This window comes from Notolepis coatsorum, assembly GCF_963971535.1.
Source record: "Notolepis coatsorum genome assembly, chromosome: 11".
In the NCBI taxonomy this organism is placed as follows: Eukaryota; Metazoa; Chordata; class Actinopteri; order Aulopiformes; family Paralepididae; genus Notolepis; species Notolepis coatsorum.
The window spans coordinates 110031941-110054217 of record NC_140175.1 but is presented as its reverse complement, the minus strand read 5'-3'; the positions used below and the strand labels follow the sequence as shown (position 1 = coordinate 110054217).

The window sequence follows — 22277 nt, the reverse complement described above, 5'->3', positions numbered from 1 at the left end:
GCCTACCATACCCAATCGTGAGTCGTCATACTCATATCTAAACCTTAACCAACCAACCGATCATAGTGGGTTTTTTACGGGGAGTTTTTTCTTCTTCTAGTCTAGACTGTTTCTCCCGAAAGTAGCGTGTAACGTTTCCTCGTCGCTACGTTACTACTTCGTTCTATAAATAGCTCCGCTACAGAGATCGCTACCCTGGTTAAAAAGTAGCGACGCTACCAGCACGCTACTGAGAATTGTAGTTAAGCTATGTAGCGTCGCTACTTGTAGCTAGCTACTGCCCATCACTGTGAACGGGCCACTCTCTGTAGTCTGCTGCGGTCGTGTGCGGTGCTATTCCCAAACCAGGAGGTGATGTTACCAGTCAGGATGCTCTCTATTGTGCAAGAGTAGAAGTTCTTAAGGATCTTCTGACTCACTTTGAACTTCCTTAGGTGCCTAAGGAAGTAGAGGCGCTGCCGTGCCTTCTTCACTATTGTTTTAGTGTTTTATTGTGGATCCCCATTAGTCTACACCAAAGTGAGACTATACTCTTCCTGGGGTCCAAACATTAAAAATACAAACACACACAAAAAAAGTTTAATAAAAATATAAAACCACAAACATTGAACTCACAAGAAAACATCACAACGAACAAAACAGTGAATAAAAGCTCACTCAATATTCATAAGTTAGATATCACAATTCTCAACCATAAAATACAAATTACATATTCAGTCCATAAGAACAAAACAGATCAAAATCATATATATGATTTGAACTCATATTATAGCATAACTTTTCTCAAGTCACCGATCACCTTTATATTTCCATATTTCAAAAGTCAATGGCCAAAATGTAACTCATTATTCATGAGCGCAATTTTAGATTTTTTTTTAAACATAAATGTGTTCCTTATCATAGTTATATTTCTGGGTATTTTATTCCAATAAGCAACTGCTATATACATTACCGTCTTTTTCAGAGCATTTGTTTTTGGTAGAGGTAAAGTAAAGCATGAATCTAATGCTTGCCTTGTGCTATATACATGTCTCATATTAGTTGGGTACAGTTGTGAGTGCAAACCCTCCGGTTTCCCAGTATTACAGATATTAAACAAAAAAGTTACCAGGCTACATGCCATCCTCTGTTCCACTGTCATCCAGGTCAGCGCGGCATGCATCACTCCAACACTACTCCTCACAGAGCAGCGCAGAGCGAGGCGTGCCGCCCTGTTCTGAGCCAACTGGAGTTTGTTCAGATCAAGCCTAGAGGCGTTAGACCATATAGTAGGACAGTGGTCTAGTCGTGATAAGACCAAATATTGTAGTACAAGTTTGCTGTACCATTAGTCAACAGATTTCTACACCTTCTGATCATTGAAGTACCACAGCTCATCTTAGCCACCATATTGCTAATGTGTTTCGACCAAGAACGTTTTTCTTCTATTACAACACCCAGCAGTTTTGCCACACTACACTGCCAATGTGTGTGGTCCATGTCAAGTCCTCCGATATGTGGACTCCGAGGTACTTAAAACTGTTCACTCTCTCGACCGGTGCCCCGTCGATGCTGAGGGGGCTGTAGTCCCTGGCCCCTGACCTCCTAAAACAATCATCTCTTTCATTTTGCTGACGTTCAGGGAGAATCTGTTCTCCCGGCACCACAGCACCAGGTTCTCTACCTCTCCCAGGTAGGCCCTCTCGTCATTTGCAGAGATCAGGCCCACCACAGCTGTGTCGTCAGCAAACTTGATGCTTGTGTTGCTGTTTCGCTGTGCCACACAGTCATGTGTGTACAGCGAGTAGAGGAGGGGGCTCAGAACACAGCCCTGGGGGGCACCTGTGTTGAGAGTGATGGATGAGGAGGTGCAGTTGCCGGCTCTTACCACCTGGGGTCTTCTTGTCAGGAAGTCCAAGACCCACTGGCAGAGGTTGTAGTTCAAGCCCAGGTCTCTGAGCTTGACTACGAGCTTGGAGGGGACTATGGTATTGAATGCTGAGCTATAGTCAATAAATAGCCTTCTCACATAGTTCCCCTGCCTATTGTCCAGGTGTGATGTTGCTGTGTGCAGCATATGGGCTATGGCGTCCTCCGTGGACCTGTTGGAGCGATATGCAAATTTCAGGGGGTCCAAGGTGTTGGGGAGGGAGGAACAGATGTAGCCTTCACTAGCTTCTCAAAGCACTTCATAGCTATGGAGGTGAGAGCTACAGGGTGATAGTCGTTGAGGCAAGTGGGCGTGGATTTTTTCGGTACAGGGACAATAGTGGACTTTTTCAGACAGGTGCGGATGACAGACTGTTCTAAGGACAGGTTGAATATTGTTCTAAGCCCCAGAATCTCCTGATCAGTTCGACAGACCCATAAACCAGTGATCTGATCGTCCGGCAGGCCGAGACTTCCAGGCCTCCACAAATCTGATAAGCCTGTCGAATACAGAGACTCTGATGCTCGCTCTGTCCCCCCGCGTCAAGGTCGCTAGGCTTGATGAGAGTTGCAGAGTCTTTATTTTATTTAGCAAGCAAATAGTGATAATCATTTCCTAGTAAATCTATAGTCACTGGGGAGTGTACAAATAGTGTTACCATTAACGAATAGTTGATGTCAGGAAAACGCCCTTGCCTTTGAGTTAGATTAATTACAAATGTTTTTCCTCTTTGCTCTACCTTAGAGCAAAAACAGACATCTTTACATAGTATACCTAAGATCTATACATAATGAATGTAGTATTCTATGTCATGTTTCTTCCCGAATGACAATAATACTATATATTATTCTTCTCGAAAGATGAGCTGAACGTCAAGTGCAGTTTTGTAAATCTAACATTTAGAAAGTGACAGAATACCATCAGAGGGAAAAGTATTCTTCCAAAACGGCCTTATTCAAGTCTCGTACAACGCATGACATTGAATGAGGAGCTAAAAGAGTGACAGGATACCATCAGATGAAAAGTATTCTTCCAAAACGGCCTTATTCAAGTCTCGTACACCGCATGACATTGAATGAGGAGCTAAAAGAGTGACAGGATACCATCAGAGGGAAAAGTATTCTTCCAAAACGGCCTTATTCAAGTCTTGTACAACGCATGACATTGAATGAGGAGCTAAAAAAGTATTCGCTTGTGGCTTACCAGTATTAGGAAGAATAACGAGAAGAGATGGTCCAGTTTAAAAAATGAAGTTTTAATTATAAAAAGAAGAGTTACAAAGTTCTTGTGAAGATAGATTTTCATACAAAAGAATGCACAATTATTATAGATATAGTCACAGGATCTCGAAGGTAAAAAAAAGGGCGCAAGGAAGAAGAAGAGTGTCCTCCTTGCGTTGCAGGGTGTTTTTATATTACTGATTTCATCATAAAATTACACACCCCTTTTGATAGTGTGGTAATATTGAGTTGAATTTCATAATTAATATGTGTGAATAAATTAGAGGGCCACATCAAAAGCCAGATGTATCTTTCAATAGCAGAGAGAGACTCAGTGGCTAAAAGAGTCTCGACTGTCAGTGGAGACAGCTGCAGCAAATAAACAACAGAGAGCCATTCGCAACCCCCACTACACCTTTTCGAACTGACTGTATGTAAATGCTGATCAAACACAGCTGGGCTGACCACAGGGCAGACCAGTTTAGACTTGTTGAAGAGATGATTAGTCATGGACACTAAGTCACAACAAAGTTATCTAAAGGTTTATTGAAACAGGCCTCTGTACTCAAGTGGCCACACCAAGGGGGGGGGGGCCAGAAAGACCCCCCTTCTTATCACTGAGGGAAGGTGACATCACACCAGCCCCCACCCGTGGGACAAGACCCAACCCCCAGAAGAAGACGCTGGATTGGATCAACCATGTGCTAATATTGGCTAGACATGATAGGATATAAGGGCCCACAAAGTGTAATTCTGGAGCCCAGACCGAACCAACCCCAGGGGTCTGCGGCTCCACCACCCTTCCACCACCAGAGAGACTGACTGATGCATTTTATGTGAGTAAATCATGGGAAAACACCATTTGTTGTTTAAAGTTTAGTGTAAATCCTTAATGTCTGAAACCAGATTTACTCATGTATAATGTGTACAGCATAGTCAATGTATGTTCAAATTATGTTAACCAAGTGACTGTTTGATGTGCAGTATTGAGGTTGGAGATGCAAACCTGATTGTGATATTTCTGTACAACAGACAGCTCTGTTAATGTTCTCTGATAATCTTTTGTATGTAAAAGGCAACCTTTTATTCACTCTTGGCCCTGGTTCAAATAAATCAGCTGAGTTGAACTACCGTTCTGGTTTGTCTGGCGTACACGTTTTATTCCTCATCTGCTAAGTCAGATGAGGAGACCAACAATTCTATCAAGTATGAATCTTTCCTCCTCCTTCCAGATAGTCAATCTCATTGTGTTGTACTACAATAACCTCAAATTATTGTAGAAAGTCTGTGGGAATTTACCACAATAGTACAGCACCAATCAGCGTGCATGGCTAGAATTACATGGCTACCCCTTGAGTAGAAGTATTCATTTACACATCAAACGTTAAAAACATCTTAATGCTCCATCATGCTCTGTGTCTAACCACAGTGCAGTTTCCGAAGGGGTGGCAGTTTCCGAAGGGTTAACTGTGGCGGCCAATGAAAAGAGTGCATTCCTTACAGGAGCCCCAAGGTCGTATACAGAGGGAGGAAAGTACACTGGAATCACACATTCCACAAAACACCCATCATTAACAAAAGGTTTTTCTCTCCTGTCTTTTTAGTGTATATTCCATTAAATGTAGTATAGTTATAGTTATATAGTTATACAGTTTATAGTTATATAGTTATACAAGTTTACACAAGTAGGAGGGAGAATACAAAAAGACATCCTTCATTAAATCACTGACTTTCAGTGCATTCCGCGCTTTAGATCAGAGGCATACTCGTTCTGTTATCAAGCTTATAATACATACTTATATTTAAACAGATATATGTTTATTTTTCAGGTTTTCTAGAGTAAGGCATCACATAGTTGTAAGGTATTTTCCATCTTGGCTCTTTGTCTTGTCGTTGATTAGTCTGGTACCCGGACCAGAATCTAGAAGGGGGGGAAAGGAGCGTGTTTCCACAGGAATATCTGTAGGACGAGAGGTCTGCTGGCGATGCCCCTGTGGTGTCCGAGAGGTCATCATTCTTTGGTCACGTTGTCTGTGACCTTTGACACCTCCCCTGGCCTCTTGGACCATGGCCACCCGTTCGACTACAGGCTGGACTGGGTACTTCAGCAAATCCCTGGTAACACTGCGAATCCCGACCACGGGTTCGCTGATTCCTCCGCTTGGTTTGGGAAAAATAATTAAGTCAGTCTTGTAGAACTCACAGGTCTTCCCCTGTTTCCACTGTAGCCCACACCTTGTTAAAATGTGGGTCTCCCTGACGCGTTACTTTGTAGATTGTCACCCAGGTTGCCATCAACCCCTCCCAATTCTCACCCTCCAGGATGTTGCCGATACAGGACCGTATCTCTGACCCCGTCTTCAAGGTGAAATAATCGTCAGAGGACAGTTTGATAAAGGGGTCGTAAAGGGGCCTTGTCCCGGGTCTAATCCCCACTATCGTGTCCAGAGGGAACTCTCATTGAGCTGGGAGCCCTCTGGTCCATATACATGGGCGTGGGAGCAGGCAGTGCTCGGCCTGTTTCTATGAGGCATGGTACATTCGGGTTCTGTCCCTGATGTTGACCAACTCCTGAGTCCTGACGTGTTCCCGTGCTGTCCCCACGTGGGTGTGTCTTGTACAGGTGGAGTGGAGCTCAGGGCTTTCAGGGTTAGTGAAACCCCCTGAGCCTTCTCTTTCCGGGCTTGGAGGCCGAGTATCAGGTGTTTCCTCATATATCCTCCCTTGTCCTGACCGAGGCCACGTAGTTTGGGCCCTCTGGTCCGAGTGACTCACTGCTTCCCTTGGTGTTCCCGAGGGACCAGACCATGTCTGGTTTCTGTACGCCAGCTCGTTCATGACCTGTGTGAGGTCTCCGACCATAGTGGGCTGGGGTTCCTCGAACAGGTTTCCCCAGCCATTACGGTATAGTGTGGTGGCCATGCTTCCATTTGAGCTCTGCGCACCGTGTTTGCTTGGTATTTATCCGGGATCAGCAAGACCACCGCCATTGACGCAGCTGGTATTTCCTGGTAGGCTTCCAGGAAGCACCATATGCTTGTATTGGCATCATAATGCCAAATCCCTACTCCAAACAGGGTCATAACTAGGCTTGTTATGCCTGCGTTCTGGGCTTGTCTGAAAATGTTCCTGTAGTATGCCAGGAGCACTCGGGTTTGGGTTTCGATGTCCGCTCCTGGCAGCACGTCCTTCATGGTAATTGTCAGTATCCCCGCGTAGCCCTTATTTTTAAGGAGGTAGGGGGCTCCCACCAGCACCGTGCCGTCCTTAAGGAGGTTATCAGGTTGTCCGGCCACCTCTCTGACACACCAGTTGGCGTAGCCGGGTCCTGCCATATCCTGTATGGTTTTTGCCATTCCTCCTACATTACGTAGGCCTCGGTTGGCCGGGTTAACCACAAACGTGCGGTTCCCTTTTGGTACAAAGTTTTGTAACCATATGGAACAGACCCATAGGTGCTGTATGTGCTTCGGGTTTCCCGGTTGAGTTCTTGGTTTAATAGCACAAGAGATTTCATTTAATCTTGACATGCCAGGTGGCATGGTCTGCTCCCCTCATGGGGAGTTTGGTGTAGGTATTTGGGGCAGTGGGTTCCACTGTCCCTGAAGTCCCAGACTGTCGGGCCAAAATGCGGGGGCTGTAGCTGTCGTGGCCTTCCGTGTTCCAATTACCGCCTGCTGTATAGGCGGCAGCTCTGGGTATAGTGATTCGCTTGGTTCTGTGAATTCCTCACTTCCCACAAACGTTTCAGGGGACTCTGGGTGTTCTCCCAGATCTCCTAGGTAGTCTAACCCTCTGCTGGGTGAAAAAACTCCCAATCCGTCATCCGAGGGTGAATCCTTGTCCTCGGTGACGTGGGAATGATTGTGAGACATCCTTAGGCTGCTGTTAGTTCTGGCTAGTTAGCCTGCTATTAGCTCCGGCTAGTTAGCCTGCTATTAGCTCCTGTTAGCTCTGGCTAGTTAGCCTCCAATTAGCTCTTGTTAGCTCTGGCTAGTTAACCTCCAATTAGCTCTGGCTAGTTAGCCTCCAATTAGCTCTTGTTAGCTTCTGGCTAGTTAACCTGCTATTAGCTCTGGCTAGTTAGCCTGCTGTTAGCTCTTGTTATCTCTGGCTAGTTAGCCTGCTGTTAGCTCTTGTTAGCTCTGGCTAGTTAGCCTGCTGTTAGCTCTGGCTAGTTAGCCTCCTGTTAGCTCAGGCTAGTTAGCCTCCAATTAGCTCTTGTTAGCTCTGGCTAGTTAGCCTCCAATTAGCTCTGGCTAGTTAGCCTCCAATTAGCTCTTGTTAGCTTCTGGCTAGTTAGCCTGCTATTAGCTCCGGCTAGTTAGCCTGCTGTTAGCTCTTGTTAGCTCTGGCTAGTTAGCCTGCTGTTTGCTCTTGTTAGCTCTGGCTAGTTAGCCTGCTGTTAGCTCTGGCTAGTTAGCCTCCTGTTAGCTCGGGCTAGTTAGCCTCCAATTAGCTCTTGTTAGCTCTGGCTAGTTAGCCTGCTGTTAGCTCTTGTTAGCTCTGGATAGTTAGCCTCCAATTAGCTCTTGTTAGCTCTGGCTAGTTAGCCTCCAATTAGCTCCTGTTAGCTCTTGGCTAGTTAGCCTCCAATTCTTATATACACAGTCCCGATAAACACTCCTTTCAACTGTGTATATTCACGAATAGAGCTTTCTACTCGAGTGTGAGAGACTGATCCTTCCGTAGGGTGCTAATCACAAAATAGAGCTTTCTTCTGGAGTGTGAGAGACTGATCCTTCCGTAGGGTGATATTCACAAATAGAACTTTCTACTCGAGTGTGAGAGACTGATCCTTCCGTAGGGTGCTAATCACAAAGTAGAGCTTTCTACTGGAGTGTGAGAGACTGATCCTTCCGTAGGGTGATATTCACGAATAGAGCTTTCTACTCGAGTGTGACTTTAAGCCTTTTTTAGGCTGTTAGTCGCGAGTAAACGTTACTTCAAGTTGTTTCTTATCAACCCTCTCCTGTTCCTGATAGATTTTTTACCAATTAACTCTTAGGCTGTCTGCTGCGCTTTGCAGACCATCTACGTCACTCATTGTTCCAGATCTCCCGCATTACGATGAGTCTTGGTTGGAGAGGTTTGCTTGCTGATAAGACCAATCTTGAGTAAGGTTTTAACTCAAATCTGTAATTAATTTTACTCCAGAGGTTCCTGACAGCAGCTATTCCAGTTCATATTCTCTTGGCTGTTAATACCTATTCAACTAGTATAAAGCCCAACTCAGGGACGCCATGTTCTAAGCCCCAGAATCTCCTGATCAGTTCGACAGACCCATAAACCAGTGATCTGATCGTCCGGCCCTGCAGCGTCCTGCAGGCCGAGACTTCCAGGCCCCCACAAATCTGATAAGCCTGTCGAATACAGATACTCTGATGCTCGCTCTGTCCCCCCGCGTCAAGGTCGCTAGGCTTGATGAGAATTGCAGAGTCTTTATTTTATTTAGCAAGCAAATAGTGATAATCATTTCCTAGTAAATCTATAGTCACTGGGGAGTGTACAAATAGTGTTACCATTAACAAATAGTTGATGTCAGGAAAACCCCCTTGCCTTTGAGTTAGATTAATTACAAATGTTTGTCCTCTTTGCTCTACCTTAGAGCAAAAACAGACATCTTTACATAGTATACCTAAGATCTATACATAATGAATGTAGTATTCTATGTCATGTTTCTTCCCGAATGACAATAATACTATATATTATTCTTCTCGAAAGATGAGCTGAACATCAAGTGCAGTTTTGTAAATCTAACATTTAGAAAGTGACAGAATACCATCAGAGGGAAAAGTATTCTTCCAAAACGGCCTTATTCAAGTCTCGTACAATGCATGACATTGAATGAGGAGCTAAAAGAGTGACAGGATACCATCAGAGAGAAAAGTATTCTTCCAAAACGGCCTTATTCAAGTCTCGTACAACGCATGACATTGAATGAGGAGCTAAAAAGGTATTCGCTTGTGGCTTACCAGTATTCGGAAGAATAACGAGAAGAGATGGTCCAGTTTAAAAAATGAAGTTTTAATTATAAAAAGAAGAGTTACAAAGTTCTTGTGAAGATAGATTTTCATACAAAATAATGCACAATTATTGTAGATATAGTCACAGGATCTCTAAGGTAAAAAAAGGGCGCAAGGAAGAAGAAGAGTGTCCTCGCGTTGCAGGGTGTTTTTATATTACTGATTTCGTCATAAAATTACACACCCCTTTTGATAGTACAGCATCAATCAGCGTGCATGGCTGGAATTACATGGCTACCCCTTGAGTAGAAGTATTCATACCATAAGTATTTTTCTTAAACACAGTGGTTTTATAAAGCTGTGGGATAAGAGAGTCACCGTTTATAAGGTCATTGTCTCCTGTACTAGCAATGCCTTTTAATCATTTACACATCAAACGTTAAAAACATCTTAATGCTCCGTCATGCTCTGTGTCTAACCACAGTGCAGTTTCCGAAGGGCCGTGGCAGTTTCCGAAGGGTTAGTGGCGGCCAATGAAAAGAGTATTCCTTACAGGAGCCCCAAGGTCGTATACAGAGGGAGGAAAGCACACTGGAATCACACATTCCACAAAACACCCATCATTAACAAAAGGTTTTTCTCTCCTGTCTTTTTAGTGTATACCATTAAATGTAGTATAGTTATAGTTATATAGTTATACAGTTTATAGTTATTGATGAGAGCCGATGGGATGTCTCTATCTATCTCAGATCACTTACTTGAGATATAACCCTTTGGCTGCCCGATATCCCCCAGCGAAGTGCTAAACTCACTAAGTTCTCGGGTCAATTACTATTTCTGTCAAGCTTACTTCATAGTCACTAGTTTAGTTATATCCAGTTGATATGACATGTAAGCATAGCAGAGTTGTTAACCTCTTCTTTGTTTGTAATAAACCGAATGTATGTCTGGGAGAACTCTTATTGCCTATAATAACAATAACATTATCATCATCATTATTATCATCATTTTTACAAAAGGCCTGTAATGCTACTCATTTGAAAGCCTGATGATAATTACTTCACCGTCATCACCGCCACTATCCTCATTTGTGAGGAAAGGCCTGTAATACTGCTCATTTGAAAGCTTGATGATCTTACGTCACCGTCACCACCGCCACTATCCTCATTTGTGAGGAATGGCCTGTAATGTTACTCATTTGAAAGTCTGGTGATATTACTTCACCATTTAATAAGTTTTACTACTGTTAATAGTGTAATATTAGCGTACTAACAATAATTTGCAAGCCCCATAACCCCTTATCAGTTTGACAGGCCCATCAATCCGTGGTACCGATCGTCCGGCCCTGCAGTGGCTTAGACTCTCAGTTTCCCACAAATCTGGTGGAACCCGTCCAACACAGTGGCTACCGGCGCTCGCAAACAACTAACAGTGAAACCAAGCATTACTACCATCAATAGTATATATATATATATAATATCGCTGCTGTCGGGCCAAAACCTCATAACTCCATTTTTTTTTTATTATATAAATCAACTCCGTAGATCATCCTCCATATGTGTGTGTGGGTTTTACAAAGTTTAAACAATGGGAAAGCATTACACCGATCATCTGTCTAAACCTCCTAACTCTATTCACCCTCAAATCTGTGTTAGTTTTTTTCATCTGCTGAAAAGTTGGATTTTTGGAGTTATGAGGTTTTGTCCCGACAGCAGCGATATATAACTTTAGCTGAAAAGCATTAACCAGCAATTGATTCAATCTGTATTTCAGGCTACCAGAACATATATAGTCACCTCAGATGAAATCAGGGCGCGGCCAGCGTCGTGGCCCATTGCGGTAGAAAGCAGTCCACGAACTCAATAGATATTATAAAAAAGCTGTTTTATTTAGAAAAAGCAAGTTACAAAAGATACTTCATTGGAAATGTCCAACTCAGTTAAAAGAAGTATAAAACAAAAACATCTCTCTCCCCGAATAGCAAAAACTCTCTTTGTATTGTCTGAAGTCTAAGAATGCTAAAATCAAAATCTAAAGAGTATACTTCCTAGGGAGGTATACTCAAAAGTTGCCAGGCCATGCCCCTTACACCGCTCGACATTTCCTGGCTTAAAAGAACTGAAAATCTGCTTGAAAATCTGAGCTCTCGAAGCTGAAGCAGTCACTTATATATCATATCAAGACCTCTTCGCTATTGGTCTAAAAACAGTGATGTCATAGTGATGTCATTCTACTAGCCAATCAACGTATAACACATAACACTTTCAGTAAAGATTAACTCCTTTTCTTTCTTTGTGCTGGGAAAGCCCCTAGAATTCCATCTGCTACGGGTCCCGTCTACTCCACTGGGTTGTAACTTAAAAAGTAACCATAACTGGAACAGAGTATGATACTGTGGAAACTCCCCATCTGTTTCTAGCAGGCTAGCAGAGAGGCCCCCTCTCCTCTGCTCCTCCGCCAAGGTCAGCGCTCTGTGACTACCTCCCTGCACATTCCTGGTCCATAGCACAGAGGCCTCCTTTTTTCATTCTGACTGTGCAGTATACATATCATATATAGACACATACAGTAACATATGCTTAGATTTAAACCAGATATATACAATAAACATATGCCTAAACCCCTATATCTTACAAGTGACAGAGAGAACAGGATGTCATTTATAAAAAGTGTCACTCGTTGTCTGTGGCACTTCAACACCGCCTCTGTCATCCTGGTCGGTCATTTTCCACTGTCTTAATAGCGTCTGTACGGGGGACGAGATGGCGATTGCGGGGTCGCGTGGCTGTGACTCTCCACACCCCCTCTGTCATCTTGGTTCCCTGTTACCCTGGTAGCCGGCGGGAAGACTTGCATCTGTTGTTCAAGGCCAATGCACCCAGTTGTTGTCGTCTGAAGAACACAATGTCATGGTTCTTATGGTCACCCCCTCTGATCTCTTGGATCTCTCCCGTAGTTTGAGGTAGGTCGAATTGTCACTTCTCGGGCGACCCCACGGGTCCAGACTGGGTAGTTAGTGACTGTTATGTCTGGTGTTAGCTCTGGCTAGTTAGCCTGATGTTAGCTCTGGCTAGTTAGCCTCTTGTAGACTCAGGCTATGTAGCCTCTTGTAGACTCAGGCTATGTAGCCTCTTGTAGACTCAGGCTATGTAGCCTCTTGTAGACTCAGGCTATGTAGCCTCTTGTAGACTCAGGCTATGTAGCCTCTTGTAGACTCAGGCTATGTAGCCTCTTGTAGACTCGGCTCCTGCCGATAACACCAGCCTGTATGATTACGCTGGTTCCACTTCACAGTAGCAGGACTTTTGCTCCTGCTAGCTTCTGGCTCGTTAGCCTGCTGTTCTCATCTGTTAGCAATGGCTAGTTAGCCTGCTATTCGCTCCTGTTCGCAATGGCTAGGTAGCCTGCTATTCGCTCCTGTTCGCAATGGCTAGTTAGCCTGCTATTCGCTCCTGTTCGCAATGGCTAGGTAGCCTGCTATTCGCTCCTGTTCGCAATGGCTAGTTAGCCTGCTATTCGCTCCTGTTCGCAATGGCTAGTTAGCCTGCTATTCGCTCCTGTTCGCAATGGCTAGTTAGCCTGCTATTCGCTCCTGTTCGCAATGGCTAGTTAGCCTGCTATTCGCTCCTGTTCGCAATGGCTAGTTAGCCTGCTATTCGCTCCTGTTCGCAATGGCTAGTTAGCCTGCTATTCGCTCCTGTTCGCAATGGCTAGTTAGCCTGCTGTAGACTCGTAGAGTTTTCTACTTAAGTTCTGACTTTAAGTAAGCATTTAGTTACTTCAAGTTCAAGTGACTTTAGGGCTCCCTAGACCTGTTAGTCACGAGTAAACGCCACTTCAAGTGGTTTCTTATCAACCCTCTCTTGTTCCTGATAGATTTTTTACCTCTTAGGCTGTCTGCTGCACTTTGCAGACCTCTACGTCACTCATTGTTCCAGATCTCGAGCACTTAGGAGGAGTCTTGGTTGGAGAGGTTTGCTTGCTGATAAGACCAATCTTGAGTAAGGTTTTAACTCAAATCTGTAATCAATTTTACTCCAGAGGCACCTGACCGCAGTCAATTAAGTTCATATTCTCTTGGCTGTTATTACCTATTCAATTAGTATAAAGCCCAACTCACGGATGTTCTAAGCCCCAGAACCTCCAATCCGTTTTGACAGACCTATAAACCAGTGACTTGGCCGCCTAAGCACCACAGCGTCCTGTATGCTGAAGCTTCCAAGTCCCCACAAATCTGATAGGCCCGTCGGATATAGAGACCCTGATGCTCGCTCTGTCCCCCCGCGTCAAGGTGCTAAGCTTGATGAGAGTTTGCAGAGTCTCAATTTTTATCCATAGGCGCTGGTGAGTGTACATCTCATGCAGCTGATATGGTTGGTACGGGTGTAACCTACCAAAATAGTTACTGTCAGGAAATCCCCTTTGCCTTGAATGAAATAGATTACAAGTTTTTTCGTCCTCTTTACTCTGGTTTTAGAGAAAAGACAGACATCTTTACATAGTATACTTAAAATGTATACAAAATGAATAGTATTCTATGTCATGTTTCTTCCTAAATGACAATAACACTATATATTATTCCTCTCGACAGATGAGCTGAATGTCAAGTGCAGTGTGCACTTGCTTGAGTGTCATGTGTCAGGGCCCCAGGAGGTAAGGATACTATTGATGTTTTTCCTTCCGGGCTTTGGATTCCTCCCTTTTTGCCCTCATCTCTGCTTGCTGTTCTGGGGTTAGTGCCCCCCAATCGTCTGCAGAGAGGTATTTGATGTCGGAAGACTCCGTTTTCCCCACTCTTTCCTGGGTTGTTTTCGGGGGGGGGCTCCTGGGACCCCCCCCTTTTGTCATTTTTTGAGTAGGTAGGTTTAGCTTTAGCCGGTGGCTGTTGCTGGGCTTTGGGAGGCCGAAGTTGAGCCTTCTCATCTCGTGGGTTCTTCCCTTTCCTTTCCCCCTTATTGTATCTGTGTTGAAAAGCATTTTGACTTGGTCATACAGCATACATTCAGTACGTAACTGGTCTCCTGACCATGCTGCGCATTTGGCTGCCAGAAGGTTACCCCCTGGTACACCGATGAATAGCTTTTCAAGCAGTAAGCCTGATCCTTGCCTAGGTGTTCCACGTATGACTGATTCTGCTGCAACAGTGAGAGACAGGCTCCCGTCTCGCACCAGTGGGATTAGTTTCTCCACCATGTTTTCCCCTGGATCTTGACCGGGGATCCTTACTTCTATTTCCCTCATTTGGGCCATTGAGGCCCCTTCGGGGATCTCCAGTCCTTTGAGGTGTCTCAAAATGCGAGCTGCATCTGGGTCATCATAGAGACCGCTACAACAACCTCACCTCTCTCCCTCTGACCACCAACATTGGGGTACCACAGGGGTGTGTTCTCTCCCCGTGGCTTTTTTCCCTCTACACTAACAACCTCCGTTCAGCATCCCCCTCAGTCAAAACGCTTAAAAAATACACGGACGACACCACCATCCTAGGGCTGATCTCCAACAACAAGGAGGATGACTACCGGCTGGAGGTGGAGCGGACACTCACATGGTGCAAAGAATATAACCTAATACTTAATGAAAGCAAGACCGTGGAACTCATTATTGACTTTCGCAAAATCACACCCACTAAAACACCCATGCTCATCAATAACCAACCCATTTCAGCCACAGACACATTTAAATACTTAGGAACACACATCAGCAACAAACTCAACTGGGATCATCACACCACTCATTTACTTAAAACAGCCAACCAAAGATTATTTCACTTAAGACAACTCAGGAAGTACAAGGTTAGGAAGACGTTAATGATTCAATTTTACACAGCCATCATACAAAACATCATTTCACTCTCCATCACTGTTTGGTACGGCAACACACCCAAACACACACTACACAGACTAGACAGGATCATCGTTAGGGCATCCAAAATCATTAACTGCACACTCCCCACCCTGGACTCCATACACAAACATCACACCATCACACGCGCACACAAAATCATCAGTGACCCCCTGCACCCAGCTCATCACCTCTTCCAACTCCTCCCCTCTGGTAGAAGGTTTAGGTCACTAGGTAGTCGCACGGTTAGGTTCAACAACAGCTTCTTCCCCAAGGCCATACAATTACTCAACTCCAACTCATCCTAATTTCACCCCCTGCTGTTATGTATGGTATGTTATGTTATGTTGATGTTATGTTGTGTTCCATGTGGTGTATTGTCGCAGCTACCACCTGCACCGTGCTCAAATTCCACCGGCCTGGCCGTGTGGCAATAAAAGAAACTTGAACTTGAACTTGAGAGGCGACCCATGAAAAATCTGAGCAATCCGGTGGATATAAGCAGCCTGGGTCTCCCCTTGAAGCATTTCGGGTGCCAGTTTTTTGAGCACTTGGGTTTTGCTTAACAATTCTTGTGCTCTGTTGCTTTCTCCGTATAGGGTGCTGTCATGCAGACTCCTGCCTGAATGTGAACTGTTTCCCCTTGGTTGGTAAATACCTCAGAGAGATTGGGCTAGTATGGAGTGAGGACTCACTTCCGGTCGGAGTTCATGTGTGGTGTGTCTCAGGGATCGGATTGAACTTAGGGACGGGGCCTCGTCCGACCAGTTCCTTTCCCTCCTGGCTATTTCAGCCATGGCCCTGTCTAGCTTGTACACCTGTTCACGTAGTATGTCATAGCCTGCATATAAGTATGCATGCTCGTATGGTTCTGTTATCCCAGGGTGAGACAACACTTTTTCTGCCACGGGTGACCGGGCTAAGGCCTGAGCCGTTCCCCATGTCACGGGATATGCTGGCATAATATCCCCTGTTTCCTTTCCTTCCAAGTCTCCTTCACTCTCTTCGGAGACGTCCTCCAATCCTGAGCTCCAGGTCAAGCCCGAGGGTGTAGGCCCCTTGCCTATAGGTCTCAGTTTGACCGGTTTTGCTCTCTTGTTCCGAGGTCTAGGAGGTTCGCCCCTCGGGTACCGAACTCTCTCCCTAGATCTTGATCGAGATGAAGACCTGGAGGATGCTCTGGAGCTTGACCTATCCCGGTCTCCCTCCATTTCTGAGTCCTGATCTGGATCAGTATACTCCTGTTCGCTACTTGCTGGGTCGTCCCCTGACTCCGGGGGACAGCCTAGAAGTCTATGGATACTCCTGGCCTGAGATCGCGCAGGTTCCGCCTTTTCAGGTTCGAACTGTACTGTCGGTCTCCTGGGTGTGGATGATCTCCCTCTCTCCGCTGCTCGGGAGGAGTTCTGGGAGTTGGACCTTTCTTTCCTGGGAACGGGTCCCGACCCCTTAGGGTTCGGAGGGGGAGTGAGAGGTACCAATGCACGCTCATCGTCCTCGTCTTCCTCACCCTCCCCTGCTCTATCCAAGGCCAGGGTTATTGCCTCATGGTCCCTAGGTTCCACCATGAGACGGATCTCCGTGTGCTCTGCACTCCTTAGGCTTGAGATCGCGCTGATTACGGCTTCCCCCAACCATATGCCTCTTTGGCCATATCCTCGAGACATGCCCCACATCAGGTTTATGGCTAGTCGGTAGGGCATGTCCTTAGTACCATGGCCAGCATAGATTTCCCTTTTCTGCAGTAGTTCCTTTATACGGGACACCAGTCTGTCCCAGTTTATGTGTGAGGACTTTATCTCCTTGTATTGGTCTTGGCTTAGTGTCACATGGACCTGTGGGTGGGAGCAGGCAGTGCTCGGCCTGTTTCTGCTCCTGGGTCCTGACCATGTTCCTGTGCCATCCCCTCCTGGTTGTGTCTCGCACAGGTGGAGTGGAGCTCAGGGCTTTCAGGGTTAGTGAAACCCCCTGAGCCTTCTTTCTCCGTGCTTGGAGGCCGAGTGTCTGGTGTTTCCTCATATATCCTCCCTGGTCCTGACAGGGGCCCCATAATTTGGGCCCTCTGTTCTGAGTGACTCACTTCCCGTGGTGTTCCCGGGGGACCAGACCATGTCTGGTTTCTGTATGCCAGCTCGTTCATGACCTGTGTGAGGTCTCCGACCATAGTGGGCTCGATTTCCTCGAACAGGTTTCCCCAGCCATTACGGTGGTGTGGTGGCCATGCCTCCATTTGAGCTCTGCGCACTGTGTTTGCTTGGTATTTATCCGGGATCAGCAAGACCACTGCCATTGACGCGGCTGGTATTTCTTGGTAGGCTTCCAGGAAGCACCATATGCTTGTATTGGCATCATAATGCCAAATCCCTATTCCAAACAAGGTCATAACTAGGCTTGTTATGCCTGCGTCCTGGGCTTGTCTGAAAATGTTCCTGTAGTATGCCAGGAGTACTCGGGTTTGGGTTTCGATGTCTGCTCCTGGCAGCACGTCCTGCATGGCAATTGTCAGTATCCCTGCGTAACCCTTTTTTTAAGTAGGTAGGGGGCTCCCACCAGCACCGTGCCGTCCTTAAGGAGGTTATGAGGTTGTCCGGCCACTTCTCTTGCACACCAGTCGGCGTAGCCGGGTCCTGCCATATCCTGTATGGTTTTTGCCATTCCTCCTCCATTACGTAGGCCTTGGTTGGCCGGGTTAACCACAAACGTGTGGTTCCCTTTTGGTACGAAGTTTTGTAACCATATGGAACAGACCCATAGGTGCTGTATACGCTTCGGGTTTCCCGGTTGAGTTCTTGGTTTAATAGCACAAGAGATTTCATTTAATCTTGACATGCCAGGTGGCATGGTCTGCTCCCCTCGCAGGGAGTTTGGTGTAGGGATTTGGGGCAGTGGGTTCCACTGTCCCTGAAGTCCCAGACTGTCGGGCCAGTATGCGGGGGCCGTAGCTGTCGTGGCCTTCCGTGTTCCAATTACCGCCTGCTGTACAGCCGGCAGCTCTGGGTATAGTGAGTCGCTTGGTTATGGATATATACAATAAATGGATATATACAAAACATATGCCTAAACCCCCATATCTTACAAGTGACAGAGAGAACAGGATGTCATTTATAAAAAGTGTCACTCGTTGTCTGTGGCACTTCAACAGTTATATAGTTATACAAGTTTACACAAGTAGGAGGGAGAATACAAAAATACATCCTTCATTAAATCACTGACTTTCAGTGCATTCTGCGCTTTAGATCAGAGGCATACTCGTTCTGTTATCAAGCTTATAATACATACTTATATTTAAACAGATATATGTTTATTTTTCAGGTTTTCTAGAGTAAGGCATCACATGGTTGTAAGGTCTTTTCCATCTTGGCTCTTTGTCTTGTCGTTGATTAGTCTGGTACCCGGACCAGAATCTAGAAGGGGGAGAAAAGACGAGAGGTCTGCTGGCGATGCCGCTGTGGTGTCCGAGAGGTCATCATTCTTTGGTCACGCTGTCTGTGACCTTTGACAAATATGTCAGTGAATACCGGGGCCAGTTGGTTGGCACAGACTTTTAGGATGTGACCGGGGATGCCGTCCGGTCCTGCTGCCTTCCTGGTATTCACTTTCTTAAAGGACCTCCTCACCTCATGTTCTGTTATCCTGAACACTGAGTCTCCATCGGCAGTGGCTCTACTCTCCATTGCAGTGGCCTGTAGGCTGTTGTTGTAATTTACAGCCTCAAACCATGCATAGAAGGTATTGAGCTTGTTTGCCAGGGAGATATCATTATTCAGCATATTCACACTCTCCTCTCCTCTCCTCTCCTCTCCTCTCCTCTCCTCTCCTCTCCTCTCCTCTCCTCTCCTCTCCTCTCCTCTCCTCTCCTCTCCTCTCCTCTCCTCTCCTCTCCTCTCTCTCTATGCCCACTTGGGACATTGCAATCGGGCTACAACATTGACCGTTGGGGTGTGTGGCGTAGTTCATGCATTTTCCCCCTAGAAATTGAAGACGTGGAAGACATCTGGATTATCGCATTCATGCTACTCGGATTTGGAGCGATCGCGGTATGTGGCTGGATATGCTATAAGAAGATTTTGGATGGCAATCAGATTTTGGCTCTAAGATTGGCCAAGATTGAGGCCTGCCACTTTGAACAGAATAAGACACTTGCTGTGTTCCACGCAGATGACCAGCGACTGCACTCAGTCATTCTGGATGGAGTTGTTCAAATTCACTCTACTCAAAACCGAATTTAATTCGACGATGCATTTTACTCAGAAAGCATTTTTCTCCTTTTTCTGAGAGTGCCTCCCAGCCATAACAATTCCGGAGAGAGGACTCACCAAGGACATAAACCAGAGCTGATAAGACTTTCCCAGCTGTCGAGAAAGCAGAATGAGGCCCTCCAATCCTACATGGCAGCTACCAGAGCTTCACTGTGGCTGGGGGGGGCACCAGGAAGCTGTTGATGTCTCGCCCTCCCAATCCCCCCCTACCCCCCTCGCTAGCTGCAACTGTGGCTAGCCCCCCCCCCCCCCCTACCGCTAGCTGCAATTGTGGCTAGGGACCAGCCCTCCCAACCCCCTCCCTCCGACTCGCGCAGACGCTCGACCTTCTTGCAGAGTGGCAGCGGATATACGCATACATCTGCCTCAAGATTTACTGTAGTCCGGCATGTTATCAACAAATGTGCAATGTTGTGTGAATTCATGTGTGCCATAATTACTGTCAAATGTAATAATCTATCTATCTATCTATATCTATCTATCTATCTCTATCTTCTATCTATCTATCTATCTATCTATCTATCTATCTATCTATCTATCTATCTATCTATCTATCATCTATCTATCTATCTATCTCTCTATCTATCATCTATCTCTATCTATCTATCTATCATCTATCTATCTATCTATCTATCTATCTATCTATCATCTATCTATCTATCTATCTACTTATCTATCTATCTATCTATCTCTATCTATCTATCTATCTACTATCTATCTATCTATCTATCTATCTATCTATCTATCTATCTATCTATCTATCTATCTATCTATCTATCTATCATCTATCTATCTATCTATCTATCTATCTATCTATCTATCTATCTATCTATCTATCTTCTATCATCTATCTATCTATCTATCTATCTATCTATCTATCTATCTATCTATCTATCTATTCTATCTATCTATCTATCTATCATCTATCTATCTATCTATCTATCTTATCTATCTATCTATCTATCTATCTATCTATCTATCTATCTATCTATCTATCTATCTATCTATCTATCTTTCTATCTATCTATCTATCTCTATCTATCTATCTATCTATCTATCTATCTATCTATCTATCTATCTATCTATCTATCTATCTATCTATCTATTATCTATCATCTATCTATCTATCTATCTATCTATCTATCTATCTATCTATCTATCTATCTATCTATCTATCTATCTATCTATCTATCTATCTATCTATCTATCTATCTATCATCTATCTATCTACTATCTATCTATCTATCTATCTATCTATCTACTATCTATCTATCTATCTATCTATCTATCTATCTATCTATCTATCTATCTATCTATCTATCTATCTATCTATCTATCTATATCTATCTATCTATCTATCTATCTATCTATCTATCTATCTATCATCTATCTATCTATCTATCTATCTCTCCTCTCCTCTCCTCAGGGTCACAGAGTTCCGGGATACTTGGTCTAAACTAGAGACGTGGTTTGGTGGGAAGCAGTGCATTTTGGTCCGTGTGGATGCAGACGTGGAGGAGGAGGAGCTGCTCAGGAGGGTGGAGTCCGCCCTGAAGCAGGGCATCACGAGAGCGCAGAAAGGTACCTTTATTTTAGATGGTTTCAATTTGACCCCAGTAACGAACCAGCACACACGATTCCTGGCAACACGTCACTCACTCTCTCTCTCTCTCTCTCTCTCTCTCTCTCTCTCTCTCTCTCTCTCTCTCTCTCTCTCTCTCTCTCTCTCTATCTCTCCTCTCTCTCTCTCTCTCTCTCTAGATTCCCATAACAACCTAGATGCTGCTGACAGTCACAACTTGTCCAAGTCAGGCTCGCTCTCAGCCTCAGGTCAGTCAGTGGGACTATGCATAGAATTTATTAGACTAAGAAAATCGGCAGGCATTTTCTCAGCAGGATTTTCATGGCGTTCATTCATTAGTTCTGTTTGATTTATTCATCTTTTCTCTGGCTAACCAATAGGACGCTCGTACGACAAGAACTCTCAGGAACTTCCCGAGCTTCTGAGCTTCCTGAGCCCACCGTGCCTCCCCGCCCAGGTTCAGCCAACTGTCTAGATTCCCATAACAACCTAGATGCTGCTGACAGTCATAACTTGTCCAAGTCAGGCTCGCTCTCAGTCTCAGGTCAGTCAGTGGGACTATGCATAGAATTTATTAGACTAAGAAAATCGGCAGGCATTTTCTTAGCAGGATTTTCATGGCGTTCATTCATTAGTTCTGTTTGATTTATTCATCTTTTCTCTGGCTAACCAATAGGACGCTCGTACAAAAAGAAGTCTCAGGGACTTCCCAAGCTTCCTGAGCCCACCGCGCCTCCCGCCCAGGTTCAGCCAACTGGACCTATGTGGACCAACCCCTGCCTCAGGTGGAGTAGAGGAGGACTTCCTCGTTGGTTTTTTCAGTGCACTCGCCTCAGGTGGAGTAGAGGAGGACTTCCTCGTTGGTTTGTTCAGTGCACTCTCCTCAGGTGGAGTAGAGGAGGACTTCCTCGGACTTCCTCGTTGGTTTGTTCAGTGCACTCTCCTCAGGTGGAGTAGAGGAGGACTTCCTCGTTGGTTTGTTCAGTGCACTCTCCTCAGGTGGAGTAGAGGAGGACTTCCTCGTTGGTTTGTTCAGTACACTCTCCTCCAGTATCTTCCCTTCACTGAGTCAGTGACAGGGGGACACAGAAGAAGAACTTTCATTACAGAAGAAACAGGCTTTCAGACATGCATTAGACACAGATATATAACCTGACTAGGTGTGGGTGATTGAATCTGGCACAGCCCATCAGGTAACCCCTGGTCATGTATACTGAGAACATTCATGTAGGTATCTACTACTCTAGCCTCATGCAGGTATCTACTACTCTGGTCTCATGTAGGTATCTACTAGGGGTGGAACAGTACGTAATAGAACCGTACACCGCTTGGTACAACCTCCAAGGTTCGGGGCATGTGTGTATTGTTCGGTTATTGGGATGCGTTACGTTAGCCGCGAGCTAAGCTAACTAGCGTTAGCCGCGAGCTAACCGTGGAAACGTTCACAGCGAAGTGACTCCACGACACCAGTTCCATTAGTGGGGAAGGGGGGGGGGGGGT

At 45.3% G+C, this 22277-nt stretch overlaps 1 protein-coding gene across 1 annotated transcript in view; it reads left to right on the top strand.

Moving 5' to 3' along the window:
- Nucleotides 1-21557, top strand: part of LOC311237243 (sperm flagellar protein 2-like) — a gene marked incomplete at its 5' end in the record, with an annotated part of 107793 nt that extends 86236 nt beyond the window's left edge. Inside the window, 4 exon segments of the mRNA XM_084325050.1 lie at nt 20622-20776; nt 20957-21025; nt 21158-21321; nt 21454-21557. Coding sequence (XP_084181176.1) covers nt 20622-20776; nt 20957-21025; nt 21158-21252 — 319 coding nt within the window. The 3' untranslated portion in view covers nt 21253-21321; nt 21454-21557.
- Between the last annotated feature and the right edge of the window lie 720 nt (nt 21558-22277).